We start from the raw sequence: 14,802 nt of genomic DNA on the forward strand, positions 1-14,802 counted from the left end.
CACAGAGTTTAATTTTTTAAAGACAAATCACGGGTGTATAACGGATTTGGGTCCATAACCATGGGTTTCTATAGCACACAAGCATTGCTTCTACAAAGAGTATTACACTCTTGGTCGTGAAATGTTGATTGCTTGTTCAAGCTTATGAATTGCTTGAAAGTTCTCTCACAACACGAGCAAATTAGAATAATTTTTTACATTGTGTAGAAAACTGCGAAATGTAATAGTTTTAATGCATAATTTGTGCCAATATGGCAGAAATAAACAGTGATCAAGTGTACCAAACAAAACAAATGGAACATCACTAGAGCAAATCATAAAATTGACGACCAAGATTTCTATACAATATAAGCGTTTGTGTAAAAATACTGGCCAAATGAGTATTTTGATTCCTATAATGTGAAGCGCACCTACTGCTACTTCTGGACCACTCTTTATTGTTAATATATCTCCAATATAATGTAAACCTAAAGGAGGACGGACGCAAAGACAACTGGTGGGTATGCGTAAAATACATAACGGTGCTCAGGATCTCTCCATTTCGAAGTCAACAAGATAACACTTTCACCAACCTTCTCTGCTGCTCCGAGCAAATTAACATCTAGGTACGAAAATAACCTGAGCTTGCTAGAACAATTCAATCAGATATCCTCATTTCCACACCAAGAATGTCTTTTACCACCTCATATGACACAAACGCAATTGCTATAGACGGGACCACCTGAAAATATAAGGATAATGTCATATAAACTCAAACAAATCACTCTTAATAAATACAATAGAAAACAATATTTTCCGAGGCTAGGCACTACTTAGCCTTATTGGAAAACCATGACAATATCTAGTCATCTAGATATCGATTGAAGTGAATTGTTTACCGCTCCGTTCATACCTGGACAAGTTGGGGGAGAGAATCATTTCTAAAGAACACATAATGGGTTACACTAACCTTGACTGAATTTGGGACCAAGCCCTTGTATAAAGCTCCAACTCCCTCATGACGAACTGTTTTCCTGAATGCATCTATCATACCACTATACTCTACAGGTGTGTTGCTCTTCCCATCACCAATAACAACTGAAGCAGCATTTTTCCAGCCGCCCATCTGCATTCTTCGACGGATGACATCAAGAGGGTAAGCAACCGTTTGCCCAATGGTTCCAGCAACAGCACCGCAACCAAGCTTTGTCATAACACTCAATTCAGTGTCTTGAGCTAGTCCAAATGGTCGAGTTTTGACCAGCCAATCTTTTAAAGACTCATATACAGCAAAGTTTAAACCTACATAAGGAATCTGCATTTTGAACTTGCATCAGCAATGGCGTCATTTGTTAAACCTACATAACATGTGCTGAATACATTGGCCATATCATTTTCCTTTAGATAAGTAGATGGGAATATCTTTTCATTCAATTGTTTTTTCTCTTTCTACCTTTCTTGATAAACCATTTCACTCTTGATAACATCTTAACACAATCTTCGGAGAAAATTAGGCAAATGGAGGGAGGAAAAGTAAACATAAAATGCTTAATTTTGCAATGACATGGCAAGGCAAGTAAAACCAATTTTATTTCAGACAACAAGGCTTAATTAATTGGAGAATAATAACAATAAGAAGCAACTAGTGTAGAATCTTAAGCTGCTTGATATCTGAATCTGAAACCATGCTGACAGTTTACCATGAGGAAAAAAGGTGGAATATGCACAGAGTCAGACAGTTCTTTAAAAAGGACACTTGATGAGAGTTTGAAAACAACAGGACATCCAATTTTTAGCACTATTCAACAAGAGGGCTCAACTTTCAAGCTAGTATCTAAAGCACAATCTCTTATTGAGGTGCTAAATAGAAACAGTCTTTCAGTTCATACTAGAACTTCTGTAGTAAAACTGCAATTGAAAAAATATCCTCCAATTTAACTTAATATCTCCAGCACTATGTAGCTTAATGTACAAACAATCTCTCTTAATGCTCAGAATATTCAATATTAGTCCCTTGAATAAGCTGGAACATCCCCATCACTTGCAGCAAAATTCTTTTGTTGAAACTTAATGATATAAAAATGCAACTAGTCAATGACTGATCACACAACCAATATTCTTATTACTGAAATATGATGAAACTGCAATGGTCTTATATAACCAAAAATAACTGAAAGAACTAAAGTGTACCCTATCCATAGAAAGGGGATATCTTGTATAGATTAGTGAATGACGGGGAAACAGAAACCATGTGCTTCTGAATTTGAAATTATAGCAAGTTAAATCAAAACCATCACTTACCACACCTATCACAGAAGGGAGCCATCCTTTGTACAGGGCACGAGGGCCTTCTTCAACAAAAACTGTTCTAAGAGCATGAAATATCCCTCTGTATTGGCTAGGAGACTTATCTGTCTGCAAAGAGAAGCAGAAGCATTACAAATTAACAAAAACCTAGGAAAAGTAAGTCCATTTCCATTCACAATCTGTATGGGGTAAAATTGCAAATTCCACAGATGCAATACCTGGACAGTAATTCGACCTCGTACCAAGTCCATTGGGTAAGTTGCTGACATGGCAATGATGCCTGCACATGCTCCAGCACCAAGGCGTAGAAGAGGAGTAAGTTCAGCATCCTCTGCAGCAGGTAAGAGAAAATACAGTTAATATTGCAAAATAAGTCTATGAAAAAGCTTAAACTCATAAATTGCTAAAACTAGGTAGAGCCAATAACATAAAATATTGCAAAATTTGTACTTCTACAATGGAGAAGATGGATGAAACAAATATCTTGGCAGACATGGAAGAAGTATATTTCTCAACAAAGATTTTGCAGCATAAAATCTGCGAACGATGGAATAGCTCAAGTCTTGATAGTAGATGGTGGGCAGAGAAAGAGATACAATGAAGAAAAATTTGGGTAGTCAGTTAATAGTACCATTTCCAGTTTGCTGCCGGTAAAACCATAAGATTCCCCTGCAACATTTTAAAATAATAAACAGACAAGATATTAGAGTTCATAAGCCATAAAAAACCACATTAGATATAAGGGAAAATAAGAGAATTTTTATGTTAATTTTAGTTTATCAATAATCTGAAGTTGAATTCAAAATTCTCTCACTCAGGGTATCACATTAAACTCTTGTACTAGCTAAAATATTTGGAATTTCATATCCCTTGTGCAATCATTTTCATTCTCAAACACGATAACTGTCAGATAATCAAAATATTGGTATCCATCAATCCAAAAACAATCAGAAAGAAACCGAAATAAAGGTCCACCTACAAGATGGCATGGAATCCATTCAAGAGATCAACAGTAATTACGAAATTCTCTCCAACAAGAAACATGTTCCCATTCTGTATCACAAACTTATATCTTTAGGGCCAGTTTGAATAAATCTAAAAAAAATGGATTTGAAATACCAACTCAAAGTTAGAGTTCACTTCAACCTTATTTGGTTTCATTTCAAACGACAATTCTGAAAACATGATATTTGAATATTAAGACTTTGAAATCCTTTTGGATCTAAATAACTCCATCCAAACAGGTCCTTCACTTTTTCCTTTTTGGTTGACAATGGTATCCTTTTAATAACTTTAACATGAACTGGCAATTTTTATCAAAAAGTCTCCACTTACAATGTTCTTCCTCTAGCTGAATATCAAAGAAGTGAAAGGAACGAAAACCGATGATCAGTTGTCTTCTGTTAAAACCTTCCATCCATTGTTAAAGTTGAAGAATTGGAAGAATTGTATTAGGACAGATCCATAACTGGTCAGAGTATATATTCGACAAAATTCTGACTCCTTTGTCCTAATCTCCCCCACATGAAAGAAGGAAGAACCTTTTTTCTTCTGAGAATTGGTATGTATTGAACATCAAAGAGGGAAGACTCCCCCACCACAATCCTCCAAATAATTTTTTAAAGAAATTATATCTCTGAAGGGGGGGATTGAAAAGAAAAGGGATGTCAGAATCCAAATCAATTTATCCTCGTCTTTTACATTTCATAGAGGAACTAACAACTTGGCAATTAAAAAAATGTTTTCCGCTTCTGGAATTGGACTAGTTAACAGCACAACTAAAGTAAGCATGTTTAAGTCCCCTGATCATAAATTTACAAAGGAATTAAGATAAACACTTTAAAGGCTTGCAATGATGAAGAATTTGACCTTCGTGCCAAGTGCACTGATCATTTAATACAGGATTAGCCAAAACAAATCCTGCATTTATTTATTTTTTGATAGGGTAACTGTTCCAAAACAAATCTTGAATAAAAAATATATTTTCTTTGTGAGTGGTGAATTTGCATCTTTCAGCATTAATACTGACCTTTTTCCAACCAGTAAGTTTGGAATGGATAACTCCTACCTGATCTATTCATCTCACCAAGTCACTGAAAGTACTCTTCAATAAGTCAGACTTCTGAGCAGAACCCGTTACTCTTCCTAGTTATTTAACCTTTCATTCTTTTTAGGCTCAAATTCCAATTTCCCAATTCACTCCCCACATTGATAAACATATATGTTAAGAACAAATTCAGAGACCAATGAAAGAAAAATATGTCCCGCTAGTCCAAATATTAATTTGGTAGAGCATCTCAGAATTCAACAAGTTAAAGTAATGCTCTTTAAAATAATTTCTACGAATCAACAAACTAGAATGGAGAAGTACAATGACAATTTGAAAGAGATTTTTCTTCAAATGTGATGTATATGGAGTAGCATTTAACATTCTGAGAGAAAGAAGTGGCATGGCTTACTTGGATGCTTCCTCATAGCTGAAGAACTTGACGGCAGAGTTTGGAACAATGCGGGCACAATTAGTACCATTTCCTTTGAACATTCCCCGGAGACCCTCAGTTCTCCATATATATTTCAACCCCTGAACTGTACCATTGTATTTTATACTGTGAGAATTCTGAACCTGCACTTCAGCGAACAGAGGTCAATGTAACATCCTTGTAACCTATGGTGTGTGTTTAGAACTATTTCCAGATTAGTGCATCTACATAAATTCTACTTTATACGATCACACTAACTCATGTAAATTAATAAGTACACATATAGTTAACTGAAAATTCATGTTTGATATCTAATGGCATCACTTATCAAATAAATATATAATAATTGAATTGATATCCACCACTTTTACCCAAGTTTGTTCAATGCTTCAGATGCAACTAAAATCATATTGGTACATTTTGTTCTACATACTGAATTGGGTTCTCAATCACTATCTTAAGATGCTAAAAGATGCATATTTTTGGGTATAAATCTCGATATAGATCACTCATATACTCTGCAGGAACAATTTTTCATTAGATTTCCATTCACTTCATTTATGAGAAATGAGAAATCTGCAACGATATACAGAAGAAACATCTCACGTAAAAAAGCTTAAAAGAACTTGGAATATGTACCTGGAGCAGAATTTTAAGCCTTTCCAATGGAGCAACGGCAGTCCGTGACCTGTAACACAAGAATACAATTTAACTTGTAAAATTCTGAAAATAGGGAAAAGGGGCAAGAAATGCATTTAACCTATTGTGATAAGTATGTCGTTATCCTCAAAATCAAGAAATAATTACATAAGCAATGAAACTACACCATGCAAATGATCCTTTTAAAAAATGATAGTGGAAAGAAACACCTCTCGGGGTTACTTTTAAGTAGATTTCGGGATGTTAATGAGGCAGTCAGAAATGCAACAAGTGAGAGACTTTCCTTCTACTTTTCTCCTTTCAGGCAACAAAAAGAGGAGAAGATACAAAAAAAACTTCACGTCATTGTCCATGAAATCATATGAAGACATGCAAAACCGCGTAACACACAGCCCTCTGTTCATTTCATTTTCTTCCCAGAATCCAATATCTAAACGAAACTCTAGTTGGGTCTGTTTAATGCAGTTCTCCCTGTTTCCTGTGATGACGGTTTCTTTCTCTTTCCTTTTCTCCTGTCCCCTTTCCTCCATCTATGAGGGAGGTTCCTTCAATAGAATCTACTAGATGATGGAATAAAGGACATCGCGCTAGTTGATTCTTTTGTAACATGACAGGCAGTCGACAATGGTTATCTACGTAGGTATAAACATGTGGTCCTAACTATTAGTGCATGCCTGCTTCTTAGCTTCCATGGTGATATCATGACATACTGGCATCGCACAAGCACTCTATCTAACCATCACTAATGCTATCTAGATATGCCATGAACTTTTTTTTTTTGATAACCGAGAAATCCGTATGTGGTCCGCCCTTTGGACCAACCATAGCCTTCTAAACTCGGTGGATAATAGGCCTGCCCCTCTACCCTTCTCCACTTAACTACCAAGCTTCGCTTTGCACGGTGTGGGGCTTGAACCTGTGACCTAAGCCACAAATCCTCCAACCTTTGCCACTCGAGCTAGGCCCTGGGGGCGATATGCCATGTACTTGAAAAACACATTTCGCTCTCGCGGCCTGCACCGAAACCGTGCTTTACCCCTAGATGTCCAGTCAACTGCTGCGCCTCAACGCATTTCGGGGAGAACCAGCTAGCTCTGGGCCTCCACAGAGCGAGCTCCCCTTGATGTACAATAAAAGCCCTGTAGAATATCATTAAAAAGTCTTGAAGAAGTTTTTCTCGAGGCGTTCCGCAGAGCAGTACTACAAGAAAGCTGTAAGACAGAAATAAGTCGATTGCTTAATTAGTTACCTGAATTAAAGAGGACTCTTTCATAAGTTGACTTCGCCTGAGAGTCCCGTATGACATTCAGAAAACATTCATATCTGGCACTTGAGGAGGTCAATCTTAAGTGTTGGATATCAAAGCAACCTGTTTCCTACAAAGTATTGCTAGAGGAAGCCTCTGTTATGTACTATGGTCTATGTGCGTGCAGTAACCTCTAGTTAACCTTTGCATAATAAGCATTTATCTGCTTTAATATAACTCAACTAAGATGCATCGCATCTTTGCTAAAAGAAAACCCCTTTTTTACTTTTTATTTTTTTAAAAATTGTTAATGAATACTTTTGATATTCATATACTTATCCAGCTAGCCATATGAATTGTTCTTCCCAACACCTCTTGTTTCCTTTTCTTCTCCTTCAATTTTTGTTTTTTTAAGTATGTTCTCTTGGTTGTGTTCCAGATGCAAGAATCCTTGAGTCATCCACGTTTTACCTGTTTCCACTTTTATGCCAGAGGCCAACCGTTACGAGAAAAAGTGGTTTCATAATTACGTTATGTCACCTATACAAATGCATAACTACAATAATCTCTTTATATCACCTTAGACCACTATAATATGAAATTTTAACATATTCAAATTTCTTTCTTACTCCAAACCATATTTAATTTCACAAAAGATCAAAAAAAACTCTTATTATTTCATCATGTATTAAAAAAGCTCAATATCATCATTGACAAATATGCACTAACCACGCAACTGTTCAAACTTATTTTCTAACTTCTAAAACGATCAAGCCTAGGTAACAGCAAATGAGATTCTCTTACTGTCTATAAAGTTGCAACCATATCAGACGAAAAAATAAGAAGGAATTAGTTTTTATAAATTGATTAAGTCAAGCATAGGTAAACAGAAAATGAAATTTTTGCTACTTAGGCCATGAACATCCAACTATCATACTGTAAAAATTGGATAGGTTCGCTCTATAGTCATTATGGCCTCTTAAAACAATCTACTAAATTAATTAAGTTGTTCCAAAGGATTAAAAATGGCCAGTTATTAATGGAATTCCTTGTCGACTCACTGTAAAATACTCGCTTGGCCGAGGGCTTCCAAATACATCATACGCTAAACCCGTGCAATCTATCCCTCTTCAGAATCATATCAGAACCCAAAAAAAGGAAAAAGAAAGAATTATCTAATAATAAACGAGTATAAACTAAAAATGGCAAACGGAGATATACTTTTCTTTTTGGAATTGTTCGTAATAATTAAGAACAATCTAGGTAACATCAATATGAAATTTTCACCTATGTCAACGGGCTTCCGAACCAAAACAGAGAAAAATACAACAGGCGGAAAACGAATATACACAGGAAACAGCGAATGCAAATTTTATTATTATTATTTTAGTTATTGTAGTAAAAATTAAGATCAAGCCTAAGTAATCGATACAGTTTATCAGCTTCGGAATCATAGGAGGAAGAAGAACTGTTAACAAAACGAGTATAAACTATAAACAGCAAACGATTTTTTTTCCTTTTGCGCTATTCATAACATTCAAAATCAAGTACAAGTTCAAATGAAATTACGTTTTTGTTTATCGAATTCATACCTTAACACAAAGAAAAAAAAACAAAAACAGGACTAATAATAAAGGAATATGCAGTAGAAAATAGCATAACGAAAAACGAAGGATAGAAAACTGACACTCCACCGGCGATTCCACCAGCAGCGAGAGACTTGCAGATACTGAATATAGCAGCATGACTCGTAGCTTTGACACCTTCGCTCGCCATTTTAGCTTCTTCAGCCAGATTGACGATTGTAGTAACAGCACTTTCACTTCTCTTACCTACCACATCCTCCGAAGCCATTCAAAAAATCCTACAACTCGCCGGAACCCTAGAGAAACCTAGTCCCAGTGCTCGTCAGTGTTCCCCGGCGATCGAGAGAGAAGGGAAGGGAAGGGAAGCACTGGATTTTATTAGTGCTTTCCTTGAGAAATGAGCAAATACAAAAAAATGAAATTATGTATTATTATGTGGTGAATTATATAATGGGATAGAGATTCAGTTAAATACATACTCCTCTCTGGTCCATTTTACATGTTATATTACCTTTGTTGCGTTGGATAAAAATAATAAATTTTGAGGAAAAAATTATTATTACTTTTATTTGTATTTTATTTAAAATATTATTAATTTTGAAATAATGTCAAGATTAGTTATCTTGTATATGATATGGAAATGGTAAGTTTTTATAGGATATTCATGTTATACCAAACTATAAATAAAAAGAATAATTTAATCACCTTTCATCGTATTAATATCTTTTCGTATTTATTAAAATAAATATCTTAATTTATAAAATGGAAAATATTTTAGACCTGCTATGGTGCATTTTCGACTTATGGAGGATAAGTGTTTAAATAAAAAGATATGCGGATACGGATAAAAGATTAGTAAATAGTTAAGATTTGGCATTCAATATCATTTGAAGTTTAATGTGTTTAGGTAATCGCATCATGTTCCTTGCATATAATTGTTACTACTTTGCTATTTGTTATCATGTTTCTCCATTTGTTTTTTCATTTTATTACTGCTTTGATTTGCTTGAGTTGAGGATCTTTCAAAAATAGTCTCCACCCCAAAAAGGTATACACTCTCTCGACTCCATTTTATGGGATTTCATTTGATAAGTTGTTGTCGTTGCTGTTTCAATTTTTCCGAAAGGGTATTATTTCTGTTATTAGTATTTAGTCCTAACAAAGCTCTAAATTGAGGATAATTTCAATTTTAATTAAAAAATTTGTGAATAAATTTAAAAGAAATTTCTCGAATAATTAAAGCTCGTAAAATCCATCTATTTCATTTTTGAAAATTTGTTAATTAAAGATAATTCAAAGACCATTTACTAACCTCCAAAGTATAAATAGACAAATGAACAAATTAAGTAATTTTGGATAGTATAATATTTGAGCAAATTTAGATATTTTTCTTTAATGATAAATAACCATTCTTATCTCTTCCAATTTCATTTTGGTTAAAAGAATAATACATCCCCCTTTTAGATTAATAAATTTTTATGCACAAATAATTAATACACACACTCTTTTTACGTTATACAGATTAATAATACATGAATTTTCAAATATCATTATTTTATTCTTTAATGCTAATGCGACCAATAAATATATTGTTAATTTTGGATATAGATAATGATGACACGTGGTAGTTAGGGTTAAGATATGGTGGGCCGGAGTCAGTTGAAAACGGGTTTCAGGGCCAGTCTAGTATAGAAAGTCATTTTCAGTTTTAATTTGCTTTCTAACTTTTGACATTTTATCACAAAGTTATTCCGATCACATAAATTATTTTGTGAATGTTCACATTAAAAAATGATTTGATTTAACTTAAGTTTTATTTGATACGAAAGATAAGTGATAACTAATTTCGAAATTAATTTTAAAATAAATTTATTTCATATTTGATTATAATAAAATTGCGAAATAACTTATCTCGGAATTTTAGTGTTATGTTTATGTCACATTAACTGAAAGATAACAATTATGAAATAACTAATCTCGGACTAACTCATACCCTTCATACGAGCCCTTAAATTAAAGTGTCTTAATTTAGTTTTAGGCGAATTATTCTAGAGTAATTTTGTAGAGAATTATTCATTTCTAATGCCGTTTCTCTCAATATATCTACACATAATCTAAATATTTTTATTTTTGCTTGTGAGAGTTCTTAAGCTTAATAGACCAAATATTGTGCTTAAATATAACCTCTTTTTATATGTTTTTTTTTTCTTTTTCCCTATATTATTCTATAGGACTGCGTTGTGGATTCTGTATACTCTATAATTTATATTAAATTATCATTGGGAATGTCGATAGTCAACTGGTTACACTTTGAATCATAATAGTTGTAATTATTATGTTGCCTAACAACTTGTTATTATGTTGCCTAACAATTCGTTTCTATCGTCGTGATGTGTTATTTTATAAATATGTGATTATTTTAAATATATTAATTATTTTTTTATTTTTCAATCACTTGAAAGTGACAAAAGAAAGATTCTAGTATATATTTCTTCAATATTTTTTTATCGACCTAGTGAACCTCCTAGAAAGATTCTAATCTAGATGAAGTTCGGATCATCTATCAGAGAAAAAAGATCGAACAAATCTTGTAGGATATTTTTCAAAAAATTCGTTGATTTCTTCTGAAAATAGGTGATTAATCATCTCCTTCTCATGCTCAGTGAATAGCCGAGACTAGGGCTGTACAGGGCAAACCGATAAACCGCACCAAACCGACAAACCGAACCAAACCGGAAAAAAAACCCGACTAGTGGTTTGGTTTGACTTGGTTTGGTGTTTGAAAAAAAAACCCGACCATTATAGGGTTGGTTTGGTTTTAACTAAAAAAAGTCAAACCGAACCCAAACCAACCCGATTATAGATATACTACTTTTAAATTATGATATACATAAAAATATTTATTAAAATATAATTTATAAATATTTTTTAAAACTTTTTCATAATTTTTGTTTTCTTTCTTACATTTAGATTTAGATTTGAGAAGCTCATCTAAATAATATACAAAAAAAGTTCATCTTATAAAGTTATATTATAAAGTTAAAACTACAAACAGTGTTCTGCATCCATCTTATATGTTGATATTTTGTACTAGAACTCTTTTTAAGAAGTACTGCTCTGTGCTTTTTACTAGATACTATGAAAACCCGAGAAATCCAAAAAAACCCGAAAAAACCGAAAAACTCGAGAAAAATTGATATCGAAAAACCCGACTTTTATTGGTTTGGTTTGGTTTATAGATTTAATAACCCGACACAAATGGTTTGGTTTGGTTTGTAAAAAATCCGAACCAACCCGGTTCATGTACACCCCTAGCCGAGACATTGAAAATTATCCAGAAAGGCATTTTGAAAATCGACCTGATTCTATTTTTTTTCGTTCCGTTTGAAAAAAAAGGATCATATCATATTATATTATATTGTTATTATCTTTTAAGATATAATACTTAAATAGATTGTATTATTTTTTCTCATGACATAATGTCATATATAAATAATGAAGAATAAACCTACAAAGATCATAAGGAAAAATATGATACATAATACTCTAATTTTAAGAGAAGACAATGCAAAGAATAAAATAAGATTATTGAGTAATAAGCAAACATGATCGCATCAAATCAATTTTGAAACTTATTACAATACGATAGTACAATACAATAAAATTTAAGTAACTTTCAAAATAAACATTATATTTACAATAACAATATAATACATTACAAATATGTAATAACTTAAGTATCCATAGACATGTGTGTTGGTTACGTTAATGGTTGAAGTAACTTGAAAATGATGGTCCTCAATGTTGTTTTGTGGTTGTTGATCCTTTTAGGTCCACAGCTTATTAATCTAGCAACTTCCTACCTTTTTCTTTTCTTGTGTTATCTATAGTGTAGTACTAAAATAGCTTTTGTAAATTTTGTTCTAAAAATAGTAAAAGAAAATGACATTGAATCTACTTTGCTAATTTTGAAAAATCAACTGGATGGATAAAACCATGCTTTCATGGAATTGTGGGATTTTTTACTTTATTCATGATCTTATAGTACCACTTATATTCTATTTCACTAAAAAGGGTGTGTTATATCTAGAACTTGCAAAATATGGTAAATATCTCTTTAAGATTGATATAGTAAAGGTTGCAAATCAATGATGTACAACTTGATTTTGAAATATGGCACACGTCCTTTTGTGATAAATAATTTTTTAAAGTGTCGGAATATAATTTATATCAATTTTACAAGGAATAAATGACGCTTTTCATGATAGTTTTGAGTGTTAAAGTTTAATTATATATTAATTGAAACAAGCAATTTCAAGTACTATAAAAAAAATTATAAAGAAAGATGATTTAAACGTATCAATAAAGTAATTTCCTCATTATATACAAATTATTTTTCTCAAGAAAAATATTCTCAATAATAATATAATATAATTGAATTCTTAAAAAGTAGTCTCATCAACCAAAACGTTTTGAAGCATAAATAAATTGGATATCATAAGGGGTGATTTTGAACTTCAATTCTGGTCATTTTAACAACAATTTAAAACATGACATTTGCGGACCATCAAATATAAGTTGTATTTCTAGAGGCCGTTTGGATTGACTTATAATCTGTTTTCAGTTTTTTTTGAGTGTTTCGCTGGCCAACTTAAAATCATTTTGTGCTTAAAATAAGCCCCAATAAATAGTTGAGTTTATTTGAATGAACTTATTTTAAGCACTTTATAAATTGAAAACAGCTTATAAGTCAAAAAAAAAAAATTGGTCTGCACATCACTCAAATTAAACATTTCATATCCTTGGTTCAAAAATCTATCCACCATAATATGCTATTAAAGCCCATTTGTTTTTAGCCAAAATTTCGACCCACAAACTACACAATATGAAGCCCAAATCGAATAAATTCACATTGCAAATTGCACTGAAAATAAATAAATAATTTATGTTTATTTATTGATATCGAGGTTTCTATCTCCAAATTCTATGGAAGTGTGAATTTATATCGAACTCTTAACGTTGGTGTTCTGTATAATAGAATACGGCAAAAGGTACTAATATATGTCTTTTGGAATTATAAAAATGTAATATATCTACTATTTGACCAAAAAAATAGGACAAATTATTTAAGTTAATAAAAAGTAATAATGACAAGTATATGAAGAACCATAAACCAAAGATCGAGTTAAGTAATTCTTTTTTTATTTTACTATTGTAAAGGGACAAAGTTAGAAAACAAGATACGCGTGTACAATAGAATTCAATAACTTGATCCAAAATTCAGTAATTTAAAAGATTATAATCGTGAATCCATAAACTTCAAATTATAGTTTCTCCCCTGCCGCGTACCACAATGTTATTTATTTGGTTTGTTTGTTTGTTTTGTCGCATAAAGTATATATTAACATGCCATTTTCGTCAAATTCAACAACAAAAAAGTAAAAAGAAAATTCGTAACATAATTTCCAATCATATTTAAGGTTAAGTAATCAATAAGAAAAGTTGAACAATGATTATTTAGTGTTATTAAAGATTGTAACAATAAAATAGATAAAGAAATTAAAGTGCCTCCATCATGCCATGTAAGAACAAAGTCTCTCGATCATCAAGTAGGGGCAAAAACTGCAACAAATGGGGAATTTTCGAAATAAAACTATTATTAGTATTAGTTTTTGTAGATCAATAATTGAAATCATTAATTAGTATAAATCTCTTATTGAAACCATTAATATAAATGCTTTACTACTGATTCAGACAAAAAGTTCATGTGCTCCATGCTACTCGGATCAAAGCCTAATTAAGCTAGTAATGTTTTTGACTATCGAAATTTTGCAAATTTCTTATTAAAAATATTATTCTAAATATTTTTTTTATTGACTCACACAAAAAATTTATGTGCCCCATGCTATTCAGGTCAGAGCCTAAGCTAATTATACTTTCTGACTACGGAACTTTCATAAATCTCATATATATTGAAACTTTTAATATAAATATTTTACTATTGATTCACACAAGATTCTATGTGCTACTCGGCTCAAAGCCTAAATAACTGCAGCTAAGCTAATTATACTATATTGAGAGAAAAAAATGTCATGTTAACACCTGCAAAGCACATATATTAATGTTAATTATATAAGCTTAGATACAAATACTTACATGATTACACGTTTTCATACACCACCCACTAGCTATATATAAAACAGGAAAAATAAGTTACGTTTTGTATATGTATGAAGAAATTTTTACACCATTATTCAATATATCAGATTAATTTTACTTATAATAACAGGTAACTCTTTATATTTATAGTCCAGATAAAGGTAGATGAGGGTAAAATACTCATTTTTCAGACTTGTAATTTAAAAATAACTACATATTTAGGAGTCATTGAAAAAATAACCAATTTTTATATTGATTAAAATACTAATCAAAAGATGGTATAATTTATAAAATTCTTCAATGATCTAATGTGATCAGAATTTAAATTCTATGGGTTCAATATTTGTGTTTCTTAGATTGAACTAAATATAATATTTATTGCAAT

At 32.0% G+C, this 14,802-nt stretch overlaps 1 protein-coding gene across 1 annotated transcript; it reads right to left on the minus strand.

Annotated features, from left to right (window-relative positions):
• Nucleotides 1-294: 294 nt before the first annotated feature.
• Nucleotides 295-8,689, minus strand: LOC129890139 (mitochondrial adenine nucleotide transporter ADNT1-like). Its single transcript, XM_055965681.1, has 8 exons — nucleotides 8,360-8,689; nucleotides 5,406-5,454; nucleotides 4,746-4,909; nucleotides 2,918-2,955; nucleotides 2,505-2,617; nucleotides 2,281-2,394; nucleotides 950-1,294; nucleotides 295-721 (listed from the first exon to the last, which is right to left on the minus strand). Exons 1-8 carry the CDS (start codon nucleotides 8,524-8,526, stop codon nucleotides 638-640), a joined length of 1,074 nt encoding a protein of 357 aa, XP_055821656.1. The 5' UTR covers nucleotides 8,527-8,689; the 3' UTR covers nucleotides 295-637.
• Between the last annotated feature and the right edge of the window lie 6,113 nt (nucleotides 8,690-14,802).

Source organism: Solanum dulcamara, chromosome 5, assembly GCF_947179165.1.
Source record: "Solanum dulcamara chromosome 5, daSolDulc1.2, whole genome shotgun sequence".
Classification (NCBI taxonomy): Eukaryota; Viridiplantae; Streptophyta; class Magnoliopsida; order Solanales; family Solanaceae; genus Solanum; species Solanum dulcamara.